The sequence below is a fragment of the Aotus nancymaae genome, unplaced genomic scaffold (assembly GCF_030222135.1).
Source record: "Aotus nancymaae isolate 86718 unplaced genomic scaffold, 86718_ANA_hifiasm-v0.15.2.pri h1tg000016l, whole genome shotgun sequence".
Taxonomy (NCBI): Eukaryota; Metazoa; Chordata; class Mammalia; order Primates; family Aotidae; genus Aotus; species Aotus nancymaae.
In genome coordinates this window covers 5,067,189-5,086,288 of record NW_026988428.1, presented here as the reverse complement: position 1 = coordinate 5,086,288, position 19,100 = coordinate 5,067,189, and the positions used below count along the sequence as shown (strand labels likewise).

At 40.6% G+C, this 19,100-nt stretch overlaps 1 protein-coding gene, 1 long non-coding RNA gene and 1 pseudogene across 5 annotated transcripts in view; 2 read left to right on the top strand and 1 right to left on the bottom strand.

Moving 5' to 3' along the window:
* NTN4 (netrin 4) overlaps nucleotides 1-19,100 on the bottom strand; it is a 122,944-nt gene that overhangs the window by 3,720 nt on the left and 100,124 nt on the right. For all 3 annotated transcript variants that reach the window (XM_064376862.1, XM_064376860.1, XM_064376861.1), the window contains exons 8-9: nucleotides 9,275-9,343; nucleotides 4,902-5,072 (exon numbers count right to left, since the gene is read on the bottom strand). In XM_064376862.1, coding sequence (XP_064232932.1) covers nucleotides 4,902-5,072; nucleotides 9,275-9,343 — 240 coding nt within the window. The remainder of the gene's footprint in view (nucleotides 1-4,901; nucleotides 5,073-9,274; nucleotides 9,344-19,100) is intronic.
* LOC135275357 (uncharacterized) overlaps nucleotides 1-19,100 on the top strand; it is a 160,329-nt gene that overhangs the window by 108,446 nt on the left and 32,783 nt on the right. Inside the window, exons 4-5 of one of the 2 annotated variants that reach the window (XR_010342933.1) lie at nucleotides 4,779-4,868; nucleotides 15,664-16,631. This is a non-coding gene — a long non-coding RNA (uncharacterized LOC135275357). Of the gene's footprint in view, nucleotides 1-4,778; nucleotides 4,869-15,663; nucleotides 16,632-19,100 lie in introns of those variants that run through there. The other variant, XR_010342934.1, reaches the window with a different exon arrangement.
* On the top strand, nucleotides 11,026-12,244 carry LOC105728755 (phosphoglycerate mutase 1-like; annotated as a pseudogene).

Genomic DNA, 19,100 nt, shown 5'->3' with positions numbered 1-19,100 from the left:
GCAATAAAGTCATAACATGAATAGTTAATGGAAAACTGGATACTTGTATATATAGTGCTATGTAATGCCACACTCATTCTTTTCTATCTGTAAAGGTAAAACAAAATTTTGGCAATGGAGAGATCAGACTGCCTTCAATGTAATCCAAAGGTCAACCTTAGCGACAGTGACGGGAGGTTATCCAGGTACCATGTGCATTCCACATGATTCACCATGAAGCACACAATGATCTCTAAAATGGATTCTAGCTAAAATGTTTGTCTTGAATCAATCAAGCCTTTCTTCAGCGATTACAAGAGATAGAAGAGATAGAGGAACAAGCTAAACACCACCATAAACAAACCAACCACACAAATGTTGATGGTCAGATAATGGATAGGGCATCTGTCCTGGTTTCCTCAGCAAGTCATAAAAAGGGAACTGTGCTAGAATAAAAGAGACTTGAGGGACTGAAGAACTAGATGTAATGTGTGATCCTGGATTGTATACTGGCAAGGACAAATCGGCTCTAGAGGACATTTTGGGATCATTTGGGAAAGAGAAATATAACCTGAGTATTAGATAATACAAAAATAAATAAACTGAAATTGAAGGTAAAGCTTATTAACAGAATAATGCAGGTTACAGAATGGAGCATATACTATGATATCATTTTGGTTAAAAAATATAATATATACACACAGAGAAAGATTGAAAAGGATTTGCATTAAGCTATTAACAGAGATGATCTCTAGGGGATAGAAATGTGAAATTTAAAAATTTTCCCTAAACACCTTCCCTCCCTTCCTTTTCTTTCTTTCTTTTTTTTGACAGGGTCTTACTTTGTCACCCAAGCTGTTGTGCAGTGGCACCATCTCAACTCTGTAGCCTTGACCTCCCTAGGGTAAGGTAATCCTTCCCCTCAGCCTTCTGAGTAGCTGGAACTACAGGCTCATGCCACCACACCTGGCTAATTTTTGTATTTTTTGTAGAGATGGGGTTTCGCCATGTTGCCCAGGCTGGCCTCAAACTCCTAGGCTCAAACAACCCACCCACCTCAGCCTCCCAAAGTGCCGGGATCACATGTGTGAGCCACTGCACCCTGCTAAAAGATTATTAAATGAAACTAATCCTAAACTTTAAAAAAAGCTATTACGGTGTTTTCAGAAAAAGGAAAATAATGACACAGGTTTTTAACACTGGGGAGTACAATGTAAAATGAATGAAAAGGCATTTAAATTATTTAAAAGGTAACCTTAGCTTCTGCATGAAAAAGAATCTCCATATTTGGTAGCCTTAAAACTGTATAATGTCTAAAATAATAAAGTCCTCATTTAAAAATACAATAAACAATTTTTAAGAAACTTCAGGGTTAGGATTGGATGCAGTGGCTCTTGCCTGTAATCCCAGTGCTTTGGGAGGCTGAGGTGGGAGGACTGCTTGAGGCCAGGAGTTTAAGGCCAGCCTGGGCAACATAGCAAGACCCTGTTTACAAAAAACAAAAATTAGCTGGGTGTAGTGGCATGTCTGTAGTCCTAGCTACTTGGGAGGCTGAGGCAGGAGGATTGCTTGAGCCTGGGAGGCTGAGGCTGCAGTGAGCAGTGATCATACCACCACTCTAGCCTGGGCAACAGACAAAGAATCCTGTTTTTAAACAAAAAAAAGAAAGACATCTCAGGATTAAGTCTAGTATTTTTTAATGAATTTACTTTGAAACTACAAATAGAACAAACAGGAATTTACCATTAATTTAAAGTGTAAATGCAAGTTAAATTACACCAAAAATAAACATGCAAAACAATGTTCTTTTACATCTCTTATTAGCATTTATATTTTATTTTCCTGGGTTTTGACAACTACTTTGCTACATGTTTGAAAACACGAAGTTTATTTTGTATCCATAGAAAAATAGAATACTGTAGTGCTAGTCTTGGTATTCTAAAGAATATGACTGATGAATGAGTCCATGTATGCATGAATTGAGAGTTAATGAATATGTAGGCGTACTCAGTAGAACTGCTTCTTTTCCAAAGCAGCCAAGGAAGCAGGTTGGTGTGTAAGGTTTCAGTTTTCTTATCAGCTTTCTTTGGCCTTAGCTATTGAACTCGTAAAATTGGAAAAACAAAGTAAAATGAAAGAGTGTCTGGTTTTGCTTTGGCAAGTTCCAGTCTTTTCTTCAAAGCAAGTAAACATGTTTTCAAGAATTCTTTGAATAATTGCGCTTATGTTTTCAATTGTGATGAACTCAGCTGATTCTTTGACTCAGCTTGGCAGAAACCTGATTAGGAAGTATAGTTCACTTCCTGGAGGGTGGCTCAGATGGTCAAAGCTTTTGTTTTTAATGTCACTAAACTGGGCAGACTTATTATTTTTTTTCTTTTTCCAAGACAGTAGGAAAGCTCTTATAAGAGAAGGCCCTAAGCACAAATCACTGGGAAATAGAACGTAACATGAATTATTTTTAGTTTCCTGTATTCAAAGCCCAAGATTCTTGTGATTTCAGTTTGTTCTTTGGAATTTTATTTATTTATGTATTTTTGATTTCTTTTGAGATAGGGTCTTGCTCTGTTTGCCCGGGATTGGAGGGCAGTGACTCAGTTATGGCTCACTGCAGCCTTGACCTCCTGGGCTGAAGTGATTCGCCTACCTCAGCCTCCCAAGTAGTTGGGACTATGGGCATGCGCCACCACACCCAGTTAACTTTTAAAAAAATGTTTGGTAGATACTGGGTCTCACTGTGTTGCCCAGACTGGTCTATAACTCCTGGGCTCAAGCTGTCCTCCCACCTTGGCCTCCTGAAGTGCTGAGATTACAGGCATGAACCACCATGCCCAGTCTATCTATTTATTTATTTTTATAATTTAAAATGCTATTTTTTTTTTACCTTTTCCTTATTAAAATCTAAATTAATTTAAATACATTATTGAAAGGGTAGAAAAGGATGTGAGAGATTGGTCAACCCTTGGCCAAAATCAAAGTAATGTATCAGTGTTGACTTTGTTTAGACTGAGGGGATTTTTTTTTTTTTTTTTTTTTTGAGACGGAGTTTCGCTCTTGTTACCCAGGCTGAAGTGCAATGGTGCGATCTCGGCTCACCGCAACCTCCGCCTCCTGGGTTCAAGCAATTCTCCTGCCTCAGCCTCCAGAGTAGCTGGGATTACAGGCACGCGCCACCATGCCCAGCTAATTTATTTATATTTTTAGTAGAGACGGGGTTTCACCTTGTTGACCAGGATGGTCTCGATCTCTTAATCTCGTGATCCACCTGCCTCGGCCTCCCAAAGTGCTGGGATTAGAGGCATGAGCCACTGTGCCCAGCCGACTGAGGGGATTTTTTATCGCTAGTTTGTGCTCTGTCTTTCTCTCTCAGTCTCTCAGTTATCTGTTTCTCTCAAATTTATTGATCAAAGACTGCAAAAGACTTTTCTTTTTTTTTTTTTTTCTGGATGGAGTCTTGCTCTGTTGCCCAGGCTGGAGTGCAGTGGTGTGATCTCAGCTCACTACAACCTCTACCTCCCAGGTTCAAACGATTCTCCTGCCTCAGACTCCCAAGTAGCTGGGACTACAGGTGCCCACCACCACACTCAGTACACTCAATTTTTGTATTTTTAGTAGAGATGGGGTTTCACTATGTTGGCCAGGCTGGGTGCAAAAATCCATGTAACTGTGGGTTTATATGGGGAAGAAATTAGATCAAGAACGTAAATAATGCACCTGTTTCATCGGTGCCACTAGACACAGATGACAGCCACACAAGCGTGGAGATGCAGAGGATTGTTTGAATTATGATTTATTAGAACCTGCTATCTAAGTATTATATTACCATTATCTGAGTACTAATGGTAGGCATTGAAGATACTATGATCAGAAGCCCAAATCCCATCCTCAAATTTGATGAGGGAGACAAAGAAAGAAGCAGCTTATGACCCAGGATGAAACGTGGACTTGGGGCAAGAATCCCTGTGCTTACTTGTTTCTTTGTCTTCACTTCTGCTATCACATTTAAAGGTGCAAATCAAATCTGTCTCCATTTCAAGTTGCTCTATCATCTTACAGTTTTTGTTTTGTTTATATCTGCTGTTTCTAATTGGAAACCAGAACAATCATTTCATGAAAAACAAGATGATGAGAACTTGAGAGCTGTTTTCTCTCCAGGAGAAACAGATGCTTCTCATGCAATAGTCGAAATGAATTCAATATTATTTCCACAGATGGAATTGTGCATTTGAACTTCCTTTGGGAACAGGTTCTACTGTAATAGGACCTAGCTTTCAGATAAAGAGCAAGAGGCAGATAAATTCATGAAACTGCTTTCTATGCAACTGGCACCTGGAACCAATCTTTTAGGATAGAGAGAATTATATTGCTGGATTTTAAAATATTATACTTTTTTTTTTTTTTTTTTTTTTTTTTTTTTTTTTTTTTTTTTTTTTTTTTTGAGACGGAGTCTCGCTCTTGTTACCCAGGCTGGAGTGCAATGGCGCGATCTCGGCTCACCGCAACCTCCGCCTCCTGGGTTCAGGCAATTCTCCTGCCTCAGCCTCCTGAGTAGCTGGGATTACAGGCACGCGCCACCGTGCCCAGCTAATTTTTTTGTATTAATAGAGACGGGGTTTCACAATGTTGACCAGGATGGTCTCGATCTCTCGACCTCGTGATCCACCCGCCTCGGCCTCCCAAAGTGCTGGGATTACAGGCTTGAGCCACCGCGCCCGGCCAAATATTATACTTTTATAGAGCACATGGAAGAGAAACACTTTCGATGTTAGTTCAAAGTATTTCATTGGGATTTTCCGCAGGAGTCAGGTGGTGAAAAGGAGAGACATTCCTGCTGAGTTTATGCTGTGCTTCAGAGGATGTAAGACAAGCAGCAGATCAGCAGAGACAAGGTAGGTACTAAGATAGGAAAGTCTGATACTCACCAGGATTGAGGATTGGACAAGTGCATCCTCTGTCCGTCCACGATTCTGGATATAATGTTCGCTTTCCTCGGAAGATCTTCAATTTGGTAGATTTTAAGACCTTTTTAATCTTCACATTGACCTCAACATGAGTGCCTTTATCATGAGCTGATAAAATCTTTATTTTTAGCACTGTTAACAACACAGAAGTCAAAATGCATCGAATTTTATATTATTGTTTGAAATGTGAACACTTAAGTATACATTTCAGAATATAACGGAAAGGTGAATCAATGATGAGAATGTGAAAATTTGCTTTAAAAATCATTAGGCATTAACTCAGATGGAGTTGGAGGCCATTATTCTAAGCAAAGTAACCCAGGAATGGAAAACCAAACCTCATCATGTTCTCACTTATAAGTGGGAGCTAAGCCATGAAGATGCAAAGACCTAAGAATGATATAATGGACTCTGGGGACTCAGGGGGAAGGGTGAGACGGGGTGAGGGATAAAGACTACATACTGGATACAGTGTATATACTGTTTGGGTGGTAGGTGCATCAAAATCTCAGAAATCACCACTCAGGACTTATTCATGTAACCGAAGACCACCTGTTCCCCTAAAACTATTGAAATAAAATAAAAATACTAAGTAAAAAAAATCATAAGCTCATTTTTGCACTGGCATCATCTCATTTACCTACATTAACTATAGTCTTGTTAGACAATTTCAAATGTGACTCCCTCCAATATCATTATGCTAAGAGACTAACAGCCATCTGCCTATTGCAATTATAATCTTAAATACATTCAGCTACCACATCTAAATAGAAGAAACATGGGAAGTGGAATTATCCTGGCTTTTATTTAGGTTCTGACTCTATTATTCTTTTGTGGCTGTGTATAATGTCATGATAGAGAGCAAAATGCCACTGCCAGAATATATTTTGCATATTCTAAAGAGGTTAGATAATATGATTTACTACTTAATATTCTTCTATCAGAAAATGCAAGCTGACTGGAGTTAGTTAGGGAAGCTGTCCCTTCACAGGTGTCCAACCTCTTGACTTCCCTGGACCACATTGGACCACACATAAAATACACTAACACTAATGATAGCTGATGAACTATAAAAAAAGTCTGTGCATACTTTTTGTGATATCCTTCACCACGGATAAACCAAAAAGCCCTCGTATTCAAAGAGCTGGACACCCATGCACGGTGATTGAGTTCTGGTATTCTGTGTGACTCATGACATGATTCTATGATGCCTTCCCATTGATGAAATTGATGTGGCTGGGGATTAAGTAATGGAATAAATTGGGGTTGGGAAGAAAGTAAAGCTAAGGAACACTGGGCTGCTCAGGAACACTAGGGAACTCTTTTTTTTTTTTTTTGAGACTGAGTCTCATTCTGTCGCCCAGGCTGGAGTGCAGTGGCATGATCTCGGCTCACTGCAACTTCCTGCCTCCTAGGTTCAGGCGATTCTCCTGCCTCAGCCTCCCGAGTGTCTGGGATTACAGGCGCTTACCACCACACCCAGCTAATTTTCTTTCTTTCTTTTTTTTTTCATAGGGAAGTTCTTATTGGCTTATCCACATCTCCATGGATGAGTGTGTGAGAGCACCCAATCTTGGCTGGTCTCATGCTCTAAGACTATAGCTGTCAGACAACTATGTTTATGGAGTCATCACATTTTAGACTTCTAAGGGGTCTTTAAAAGCTCATCCCATCTTATTTTATACACGAGGAAGCAAGTTTTAAGAAATTAAGGCTGGGGGCAGTGGCTAACGCCTATAATCCTAGGACTCTGGGAGGCTGAGGTGGGTGGATCACCTGAGGTCAGGAGTTTGAGGAGGTCAGCCTGGCCAACATATAGTGAAACCCCATCTCTACTAAAAAATACACACACACAAATTATCTGGGCATGATGGTAGATGCTTGTAGTCCCAGCTACTTGGGAAGCTGAGGCAGGAGATTCGCCTGAAACTGGCAGGCAGAGGTTGAGTGAGTCAAGATCGCACCACTGCACTCCAGCCTGGACAACAGAGCAAAACACTATCTCTCAAAAAAAAAAAAAAAAAAAAAAATTAAGTGAACTTTCAAGTTCGCATAACTGGTTGGGCAGAGACAGAGGTTTGGACTAGAATGCTGATGAGATAAATGCATGAAGGACAGGTAGCATAGTGCCGGGCGTGTGCTCTCAGTAAATGTTTGCTATTATTATTCCACTAGACTTGTAAACTCAAAGAGAGCAGGGACCCTGTCTGTCACTTCTATTGCTCAATAGGAATTTGCTAAAAAAGTAAGCAAATAAGTGTGGTTTTTTCCCCCCACTAATCCAGGGAATGGGGAGGAGGAAACCAATTTTTTCCAAGTCTGTAGCAGTATTGCATTTGAGAAGGCCACAATGTTTCATTACATTATTATTATTTTGACTTATTGTTGTTTTGTTTTGAGTCTTGCTCTGTCACCCAGGCTACAGTGCAGTGGCATGAGCTTGGCTCACTGCAACCTCCGCCTCCTGGGTTCAAGCGATTCTCCTGCCTCAGCCTCCTGAGTAGCTGGGATTACAGGCACGCGCCACCGTGCCCAGCTAATTTTTGTATTTTTTAGTAGAGACGGGGTTTCACCCTGATCTCGTGATCCACCTGCCTTGGCTTCCCAAAGTGCTAAGATTACAGGCGTGAGTCACTGCGCCTGGCCTCATTACATTATTAAGAATGTTCAAATTCTTGTTAAGTAGAAAATTAATGCAGTTGTATTAAAAGATTGGTTATTTGTAAATTCAGAGAGCTACCAAGTTGATATGATAAGGAGAACTAGTTGATATTGTCACTGAACAAACTGACTTTGAACTAAATTATCACGTTCTTTGCTCTTGAAAGTCAATGCCATTTTCTCTAAACTGCCTTTCCTTTATAGAGCGCTATACATTTCAAAAGTTTTCTTCTATTATTTAGTCAAGTTGGAAGGTAAAGAGAGGAAAGCGTGCATGTAATTTTAGATGATAAGATTTGTGAGGCTTTTACCACTTACTTACTTTTAAAAATCTTTTATGAGATTAAAGACAATGGTATCAAGAACCTAAATAATTGGTTTCATAAATCATGACTTAAAATTTTCTCCTCATTGTAGTGTATATTTCAGGCCATATATATTATGGACCAATAAAAAGTCTCAGGCCAGGTGTGGTGGCTCATGCCTGTCATCCCAGCATTTTGGGAGGTCGATGCAGGCAGATCATTTGAGGTCAGGAGTGTGTTGGCAAGATATGATATCTATCTATCTATATACATGTACTTTTTTTTTTAGATGGAGTTTCAATCTTGTTACCCAAGCTGGAGTGCAATGGCACAATCTCAGCTCACTGCAACCTTCGCCTCCCAGTTTCAAGTAACTCTCCTGCCTCAGCCTCCCAAGTAGCTGGGATTACAGGTGTGCATCACCATGCCCGGCTAACTTTTTGTATTTTTAGTGGAAATGGGGTTTCACCATGTTAGCCAGGCTGGTCTCAAATTTCCGACCTCAGGTGATCTATCTGCCTTGGCCTCCCCATGTGCTGGGATTACAGGCATGAGCCACCACACCTGGCCATCTTAATATATTTAATAGTAAATATAAAGCCATTTGGAGATAGGAAGACTCTTTACTTAGGCAGTGCAATTTCTCTTTTTTTACAGGATGTATTTTCCTGGTATTTGAAAGATATGGGTATCTAGAGTATACAGAGAGGGTGGGGAAGAGCCCCAGGTGGAAAGCTAGTCTTAGTGCCTCACAAATAGACATCCTCTCTCTCCCCACTACCATTTACTAAGCATCGAATATATGCTAATGTGCTGCATGCTTTTCAAACATCTCATTTCACGAGGAAGATGGCATGATCCCTACTTTACAGATGAGGAAACAAGTTTGGAGAGGTTAAGTCTCTTACCCAATAAGCCAGAAATCCAACTCGCATAAGTCTGAGTCCAAAGCCTGTGCTCTCAACCATAGTGAAATGCTGTCTTAAACTGATTTCCGCTCAGTATTACTGCATGACAAACCAACACACGAGTCATCTAAGTGGCTAGAGATGTCCCTTTTAGATGAATAAGGCAGGAAGTATCCACAAGAAAGGATTTCATATCATGACTTCTTCTTTCTGCTCTCTGCCTATCTTAACTCTACCTTTGCTCTACAAGCATCCTGTCCTCCCCGGGACATCCACCATCATCTACATCAGGAAAATCTAGCTCAAGTCCAGAACACTGTGTTTAGTGTTATTATGTAAGACTAATGCTTTGTGCTCTGATTTCTACACACTGTCATCATTCAGGCCTCCCATTTTCTTAAAAATTCTCTGAACTTAATGTGAATAGGTTCTCAGAAGCATTCAAGGATTTCAGACTCACCATATGAATATTTCATTCCACAGAATGCCTTGGCATTTCTTAATATCTGTTCCTTACATTCACATTTACCTACAGAAAGTAAACAAAAAATGATGTTAGTTATTAGAGAAGAAAAAAAATAAGAGATCAGCCAGTGCATCCAGATAACACATTCCTTAAGCCTTGACTGATGCCTACAACATAATCTGTAAGTACCAAGGAACCAGGAAAGTCATTCAAAAGAAGTAGAGTCTCTTTCTTAATTAGTTATCTTCCAGTAAAGTATTCATCCAAGAGAAATACAGGAGGTAGAAACAGCGATACATTTCAATGCTTGTAATTGATGTTATGATAAATACAGTCCAGTGTTATTATTCCATGCTAATGGAAAGTAATAATTAAATGGAAAACCTGCAGAAAAGACAATTGTCTTTCTGCAGTTAATGTTTACCACAACAAAAGTCAAATTAAACAAACTGAGTGGATAGTCCCTTGAAGGTAATGTCATCTAATTTTTTTTTTTTTGTTATCCATTTTAAAAGTATTTATTGAGCACCTTTGGTATGCAAGGCATAGTGCTTTGTACTTCAGCACCACAAATATAAGCAGGATACAATTCTTGCCTTAAGGTTTACAATTCAGTAAGGTGAAGAAACCAAGTGTATAAACAGTGATAAAGCAGTAAGTGGTCTGGGAGAGGTACAATATACTTGGGTGGAAGAGTCACATATGTCTGGGAAAATAAAAAAAGTCACATATGTCTGGGAAGATGGGAAAAAGCTTCTTGGCTCAAGAAGGATTTGAAAGGGACTTTGAAGAATAAGTAGAATATTTTCTCCCAATAGTTTAAATTACATATTGCCACTATTATGTGTGAGAGATTTGCCAGGCCCTGTGGAAGACCTTCAAAATGCCTTTATGCATAGTTTATTTTATGTATGTGTGTATGTATTTATTTAATTTGTCTTTTGAGGTGCAGTGGCGTGATCTTGGCTCATTGCAACCATCGTCTCCTGGGTTCAAGCAATTCTCCTGTCTCAGCCTCCTGACTACCTGGGACTGCAGGCACACACCACCACATCTGGCTAATTTTTATATTTTTAGTAGAGACAGAGTTTCACCATATTGGTCAGGCTGGTCTTGAACTCCTGATCTCAGGTGATCCACCTGCCTCTTGGCCTCCCAAAGTGCTGGGATTACAGGTGTGAGCTACCGCGCCCAGCCTGTACATTGGTTTTTATATAGCGGGGGACCCCAGCCCCTTGGCCGTGGACTGGTACTGGTCTGTGGCCTGTTAGAAACTGGGTTGCACAGCAGGAGATGAGCAGCCAGAGAGTGAGCCAAGTTTCATCTGTATTTACAGCCACTCTCCATCACTACATTACGGCCTGAGCTCTGCCTCCTGTTAGATCAGCAGCGGCATTAGATTCTCATAAAAGTGCCCACCCTACTGGGAACTGTGCGTGTGAAGGCTCTATGTTGTGCAGTCCTCATGAGAATCTAATGCCTGCAGGTCTGAGGTGGAACAGCTTCATCCTGAAACCATCCCCTGCCCCTGCCATCCATAGAAAAATTGTCTTCCAAGAAACCGCTCCCTGGTGTCCAAAAGGTTGGGGACCACTGATATATAGCATTCTCATGCTCATTTATATATTGATTTCCTCTCTAGACTGTGTCCCTTGAAGACAATGGTTATGTCTTATCAACTCTACATTTCTGGAGCCTGGCATGGATAGGATTTTCACTCTTACTGATTTAACAGTTAGATATAATTTTCCCCGTCCTCTCTCCTCCCCTCCTGCCCTCATGTACTGCATTTCATAGGCACTGAGTGGTAATGAAAGCAGCTAACACTGAGGAGCACTGACTATGTACCAGACTGTTTTAAGCATTTTACACTGATTTACTCACAGAGGTAGACATTTGGTAGGAATATACAGAAAAAAGTGAGCAGCCAGGTGTGGTGACTCATGCCTGTAATCCCAGCATGCTGGGAGATCGAGATGGGTGGTGGATTGCTTGAGCCCAGGAGTCTAAGACCAGTCTAGGAACACAGTAAGACCTTGTCCCTATAACAAAGATTAAAAAATTGGCGAGCATGCAGGCGCAGTCGGGGAAGGGTGGATTGGGCTGTGACTCTGGAATCTGCAAACCCCAGAGGGTGCCGCATCCCAAGCCCGCCACCATGGCCGCCTACAAACTGGTGTTGATACAGTATGGCGAGAGCCGCGGAACCTGGAGAACCACTTCAGCGGCTGGTACGACTCCGACCTGAGCCCAGCGGGCCACGAGGAGGTGAAGCAAGGCGGGCAGGCATGCTGGCTAGGAGTCTGACACCTGCTTCACTTCAGTGCAGAAGAGAGCGATCCGCACCTTCTGGACAGTGCTAGATGCCACTGATCAGATGTGGCTGCCTGTAGTGGGGACTTTGCACCTCAATGAGCGGCACTATGGCGGCCTTACCGATCTCAATAAAGCAGAAACTGCTGCAAAGCACAGTGAGGCCCAGGTGAAGATCTGGAGGCGCTCCTATGATGTCGCACCACCTCCGATGGAGCCCGACCATCCTTTCTACAGCAACATCAGTAAGGATCGCAGAGATGCAGACCTCACAGAAGATCGCCTACCCTCTTATGAGAGTCTGAAGGACACTATTGCCAGAGCTCTGCCCTTTTGGAATGAAAAAATAGTTCCCCAGATCAAGGAAAGAAAACGGGTACTGGTTGCAGTCCATGGCAACAGCCTCTGGGGCGTTGTCAAGCATCTGGAGGGTCTCTAAAGAGGCCATCATGGAGCTGAACCTGCCGACTGCTACTCCCATTGTGTATGAATTGAACAAGAGCTTGAAGCCCATCAGGCACACGCAGTTTCTAGGGGATGAACAGACCGTGCCTAAAGCCATGGAAGCTACAGCTGCCCAGGGCAAGGCCAAGAAGTGAAGGGCAGCGGGCAGGCTACTGTCCCCAGGAGCACCCTCCTTGCCCATCCCGTTCCTCTGCCCCTCCCTCCTTCACACGTCACACGTCACATGACATCTGTAGGCAGCTTGAGCTGTGGCTGCAGATGGGGACCACTGGCTCCCATTTTCATTTTAGCCATTTTGTCTCCTGCACCCACTCCCTTCATACATTCTAGTTAGAATAGCACTTCTAGGGCACAGGTTCTCAATCTAAGCCGTGGAAAGGCTCCCCTCGTCCAAGAGAGTTGAAGGTAGTGACTTGGGTTTTTGTAAATGCTTTGTTTACTAAGGACTTGTGGGGAGGAACCCTGCTAAGCCATGACCAATGAGGAGAAGCAAGAGAGCCTGTCTGCCCCCAGGAGCCAGTCCTCTGCTCTTCCGCAGTCAGGCCACTGCCTGGGGCCCTAGTCATTCCAGTGGAAGGTGAATGTAACCTGCATGGTGATGTGACAACTGTTTCCTCCCTAACCCCAGAGGAGCTGGCTCTAGAAGGGCAGGATCAATACTGAATTTAGTTTAGTTGTACATTTACTTTTATAAATTAAAAAAAGAAAAAGCTGGGCATGGTAGCTCACGCCTATAATCCCAGCACTTTGGGAGGCAGAGGCAAGTGGATCACCTGAGGTCGGGAGTTCGAGACCAGTCTGGCCAACATGGAGAAACCCTGTCTCTACTAAAAAATACAAAAATTAGCTGGGCATGGTGGTAGGTGCCTGTAATCCCAGCTACTTGGGAGGCTGAGGCAAAAGAATTGCTTGATCCCAGGAGGCGGAGGTTGCAGAGAGCCGAGATTGCACCATTGCACTCTATCTCAAAAAACAAAGAAAAGTATAGCGTATGTAAAAAATACAAAACAATAGACCTTCTGGGGTTTCTCATGGGAGTTGAAATAGTCCCACATGTGGTCATCAGCAAATAAGCCACTCCACATACCAATATGGCATAAGCTCCTTGATCTCAGAGGGGCAGGAGTGCTTTGTGCTGTGTTTTGGAATCCCTCTGCCGCCTTGTTTCATGGCAGTGAGACGCCTCTTGGTCCTGTCCAAGTGTGTCTTTCACTGATCTCTGAATCATGTTCTAGTTGCTCGGCCCTGCTACATGGGTCCAGTGTTCATTTGAGCATAACTGTACTAAATTCTTTCTCCAGATCAGGATAATAAAAGAGTTAGGTGCAATTAAAAAAAGTAGTCTAGTATGGTAGCATGTGCCTGTATTCCCAGCTACTCGTGGAGGGGAGCAGTGGTGGCACTGAGGTGGGAGGATCGCTTGAGCCCAGGAGGTTGAAGCTGCAGTAAACTGTGATGGCGCCACCGCACTCCAGCCTGGGGAACAAAGTGAGACTCTGCCTACAAAAAAAAAGAAAAAGGAAAAGAAAAAGAAAAGAAAGAAATTGTAGTAACCTAAGTGACTAGCCTGTGGCCTTTGATAATTCCACAAAGCAGAAGAGTACAGTAACTACCATGCTATAAGACCTAATGGAACTCCAAATGGCATATACTGTTCTATACTGTTTCTCAACACAATGCGCTTCTTTAACCCTTCAACCTATAAGAACATACATAGGTCTATTATTTGATGATCTTTCTTTGGCTGCTTTCCAATACTACTTTTTCATATGCTTAGAGCTCAAACACTAGTATTTGTTGATCAGGCTTCAGCCCAGATGTGTTTTCTTAAAAGAAATCTGGAAGGGAAGAAGAGCTTGTTTAGTTATACTTACTAGGACATTTAAAAAAACGAGCATTGTTTACAGTTCTGTGGTACTAGTTAAGGCCAGTTTTGTTATTCAGGAAGTGAAATTTTACATCTGGTGTAAGAAGTGGTAGAAATTAAGGGTGTTTTGTTGGTAAGGTGTACTACACTCCTAGTTGAAAGTTGTTTTTATGGACACTTATGGGAAGTATGTAGGTAGATAGATTTGAGAATGAACTTTTATCAGTGCTTAGAACACTTGTTGAAAAAGGGTGCCCAGAAGCACCATTCTATACCCACTGCAGGAAACAATAAAGTCTTCTTCAATCTGGCGCTCATCCAGATGAATTTCAGAGACTCTCTGGGGACATCGCAGACCTCACAGCTGCTGTGGACATGAGAGTCTGGAGCTATTCTGGTGCCAACACTTTATGTGCTTGGCTGGAATGCTGCCAACCGCCTAATAACATGCATGATGGGCTTAGTGAATGTCCTATAGTCCTAAAAACCGGATTATTACAGATTTGGTTTAGTAAACTTGGAGAATTATAAAAAGTCATTGTGTGCTTAGAAAAATAGAAGAATACTTTTACAAGTGGCTATTAAAGTTAAAATCATAAAATTCAGACTATGTAGCATTAAGGCAAAAAAAATTCATAGTAAAGACTTATTTTCTTTTTCAAATGCTGAAAAGATAAATATGATAACTTCATATTGCCTTATCTTTCCCAGTTGCTTTCCTGTTGTGATTGAGCATGAAACCATTAGGAAAATTTTTGTAACACTGTGTTAAGTGAAAAAAACATGATAGAGATGATGGACAAATAACCTTGTTTCTCAGATTGAGGTCCTCGATTCTTGAGGGGTTCATAAGTTCTCTATGAGAATGTTTTAAAACTGTGATTTCTTTCTGATCTAAAATATGGATTGATGGGTGGATAGAATTTAGGTGGCGGGTATGTGAGTCTGCAATTTTTAAAACTTTTTCTGGATGTCTGAAAATTTTCATAATAAAATGTTGGTTAAGTTATCACAGACATTCTCAATCGACACAACTGTGTGAATTCATACTTTAGCACATCCTCAGCTCCAAGCACGTAGCAATATTAGATAAGGGACGGAAAAAAAGACATAGCCTATGTCAAAAACGAGATATATATCTCTGTGAACTAGAAATGAATGAATGTTTTCTGTTTGTTGATACTTCCTGAATTGAAAAACATTTTTTAAAAAAGAAAAGAAATGAATGAATGTGCATTCAGGGAATGGGGCCTGAAATCATACATCTTTGGGGCCTTCTTTCAGAATCAGGCAGCAGTGGTCAGGAGTTCAGATACAAAGGAGTTAATAGGACAAAAAAAGGAATCACAGTCAGACTCACTTTTAAAGACAGATATTGGGTAAGGCTCTCCTTGCTAATAAAAGGAGGCTGGGAAAAAACAACAAACCAACCACATACACAAAACCCCGAACTATTATTCATGGCCTGGATTTGTGGCTTCATGGGTATGAGACCTGGGCAGTCACACAGTGTTGAGAAGAGCTTTGTGCTTGATTTAATGCTGTGTTGCCACCTTCATGAAATTCTTAAAAAGGCTCTACATTTCATCCAGCATCTAGTCCTGCAAATTATGTAGCTAGTCCTTAAATGACCTAGAAATGAATCCAAGTTGCCCTCCTGGTTTTCAAAGAATAGCTATAATACAATGAGATTAGAGATCATCAGTAAAAAAAAAAATATTCTTTGTTTGTTTTTGAGATGGAGTCTCCCTCTGTCACCCAGACTGGAGTACAGTAGGCTGATCTCGGCTCACTGGAACCTCTGCCTTCCAGGTTCAAACAATTCTCCTCCCTCAGCCTCCTGAGTAGTTGGGTTTACAGGTATGTGCCACCATGCCAAGCTAATTTTTTTTTGTATTTTTTAGTAGAGATGGGGTTTTGTCATGTTGGCCAGGCTGGTCTTGAACTCCTGCCCTCAGGTGATCCACCTGCCTTGACCTCCCAAAGTACTGGGATTATAGGCATGAGTCACCATGCCCAGTACCGGATAAAAAAAATTCTAAAAACCCTAATGTTTGAACAATTAAATATCCTAGATAACTCAATGGGTTAAAGAGAAATTCTTAATGGAAATTACAAAAATGTTAGAACTTCAATGATAATGAAGATACTACTACGTATAAAGGCCAATAGGAGCAACCAGCTAAAGCGATCTTACAAGAAAATGTATAAACTTAAGAGTACTTGTTAAAAATAAGAAAGACTAAAAGTAAACGAGTTAATAATCACTGGACTCACAAAGCTAGAAAAGGAATAAAAAAGCAAACTTAAAGAAAACATAAGAAAAGAAATAATAAAGCTAAGAGCAGAATTAGTGAAATAAAGAAAATTAAATAGATTGGATCAAGTTAACCAAAAGTTGATCTTTGAGAAAAGCAAATTAAGATCAGTAAGATTGAGTAAGACAATAAGAAAAAAGGCACAGATTAGCGCAGGGACAAAAAGAAGATTAAGGACAGATTGAGTAAAGGTTTAATAAATTATAAGTGAATACCATGTATAATTCTATGCCAATACAATTTTTTTAAATTAAAAGAATTGGCAATTTTCTAGAAAACTCTGATTACCAACACCAAATCACAAAACAAATTAATAATCATTACAGATATTGAATCAGTAATGCTTCCCTATACTCACAGACACAGATAAACTCTGACAAAAATTCAAGTAACAGATGATTCTTTTTTTTTTTTTTTTTTGAGATGGAGTTTCGCTCTTGCTGTCCAGGCTAGAGTGCAGTGGCTTGATCTTGGCTCACTGCAACCTCCACCTCCTGGGTTCAAGTGATTCTCCTGCCTCAGCCTCCCAAGTAGCTGGGATTACAGGCATGTACCACCATGCCTGGCTAATTCTGTATTTTTAGTGGAGATGGGGCTTCTCCATGTTGGTCAGGCTGGTCTCAAACTCCCAGCCTCAGGTGATCCACCCGCCTCAGCTTCCCAAAGCACTGGGATTACAGGCATGACCACCGCTCCCGGCCTTCTATTTTTATATAAATAATTGCAGAGAATAGAAAAAAAACATTGTGGGTAAGGGCACCTTCTAACTTACTCTAATATACAATGCAATACATTAAATTATAGGCCAGTATCAATTATAAACATCAATAGGAAAATCCTAAGCAAGCAAATAAATAAATAAATGACAAAAACCCTAGCAGATCAAATTCAGCAATGTATGAATGAAAATACATCACAGCAAATAGAACTTATCCTTGGACTAAAAGAATAAATAGCTTGATGATAATTGCCATTCTGACACACATACTGGCATGGCTGTGGAGAAATAGGAACGCTTTTACACTGTTGGGAGTGTAAATTAGTTCAACCATTGTGGAAGACAGTGTGGCGATTCCTCAAGGATCTAGAACCAGAAATACCATTTGACCCAGCAATCCCATTACTGGGTATATACCCAAAGGTTTATAAATCATTCTACTATAAAGACATATGCACACATATGTTTATTGCAGCACTATTTACAATAGCAAAGACTTGGAGCCATCCCAAATGCCCATCAATGATAGACTGGATAAAGAAAATGTGGCACATATACACCATAGAATACTATGCAGCCATAAAAAAGAATGAGTTCATGTCCTTTGCAGGGACATGGATGAAGCTGGAAGCCATCATTCTCAGAAAACTAACACAGGAACAGAAAACCAAACAGCGCATGTTCTCACTCATAAGTGGGAGTTGAACAATGAGAACACAGGGAAGGGAACAACACACACTGGGGCCTATCGGTGGGTGAGGGTTGAGGGGAGTGAGAGCATTAGGACAAAAACCTAATGCATGCAGGGCTTAAAACCTCGGTGAGGGGTTGATAAGTGCAGCAAACCACCGTGGCACCTGCACTTTCTGCACATGTATCCCAGAACTTAAAGAAAAAAAAAAGAAAGAAAAAAGCTTGATACTGCAAAAAAATTATTTACGAATACCACATTGATAGATTACAGGAGAAAAACCATCTGATTTTCTCAAAAGATGCAGATAAGTCATTCAGCTAAATACAAAACTCATTAATAATAAAATTAGACATAGAAGAGAATGACCTTTACTTGATATAGCCTACCTATCAAAAATCAGTATCAAATTTTATAGTGGTGAAAATTTCAAACTATTTCCAACAAATTTGGGAAACCACTATACTGGAAGAAAAAAAATGAGGCATGAGAACTATACAAGAGAGACAAAACTATCCTTATTTGTCAATACTATGATGGTCTACCATAGAAAATCCAAGATAATCCAAACATACTTGAATCAGTAAACAAGTTCAGCAAAGTTGCTGGATACAAGCTCAAATACAAAAAAAAACCCAAAACACCAAGAAGAAATAGTACTCCTTTATATTATTAATAACCATTTAAAAATTCAGGTAAAGAATACTTTCCCAATAGCAATAAAATCTAAAGGTATCTAGGAGTAAATTTAATCAAAGTCAGTAAAACCATTTTGGAGAAAAGTGACAAATGCCATTGAAAGGCCTTAAAGACGACCCTAGAAAGATATCTTCATGTTTGGGACCATTCAATATTACAACATTCTCTCTTTTTTCAAAATGATCTATAAAGTCAGTGCAACTGCAATAAAAATCCCAACAGAGCCTTTTGTGGCATTTAATAAACTTAATCTAAAGTTCACATGAAAGACAAAGAACCAATAGCTAATATAATTTGAAGAAAGAACAATGAAATGAAGGGACTTGCCATATCAGATATCAAGACTTATTATAAGACTGTAATAATATATTGTGGTACTGGCTCAAGAAACATGATAAAGAGACAAGATATAGATCCATGCATGTATAGCATTACAAATAATGGCCTCAGCCAAAGTCGCTCATTCTCATGACCATATCGTAGACATTGCCATTGTTGATAACTGCTACTCTTCCAATCTCTATTTTTCTTTTTCTTTTATTTTTTTTGAGACGGAGTCTCACTCTGTCACCCAGGCTGGAGTGCAGTGGCACGATCTCAGCTGACTGCAACCTCTGCCTCCCAGGTTCAAGCAATTCTTCTGCCTCAGCCTCCTGAGTAGCTGGGATTACAGGTGCCTGCCACCACTCATGGCTGATTTTTGTATTTTTAGTAAAGATGGTGTTTCACCATGTTGGCCAGGCTGGTCT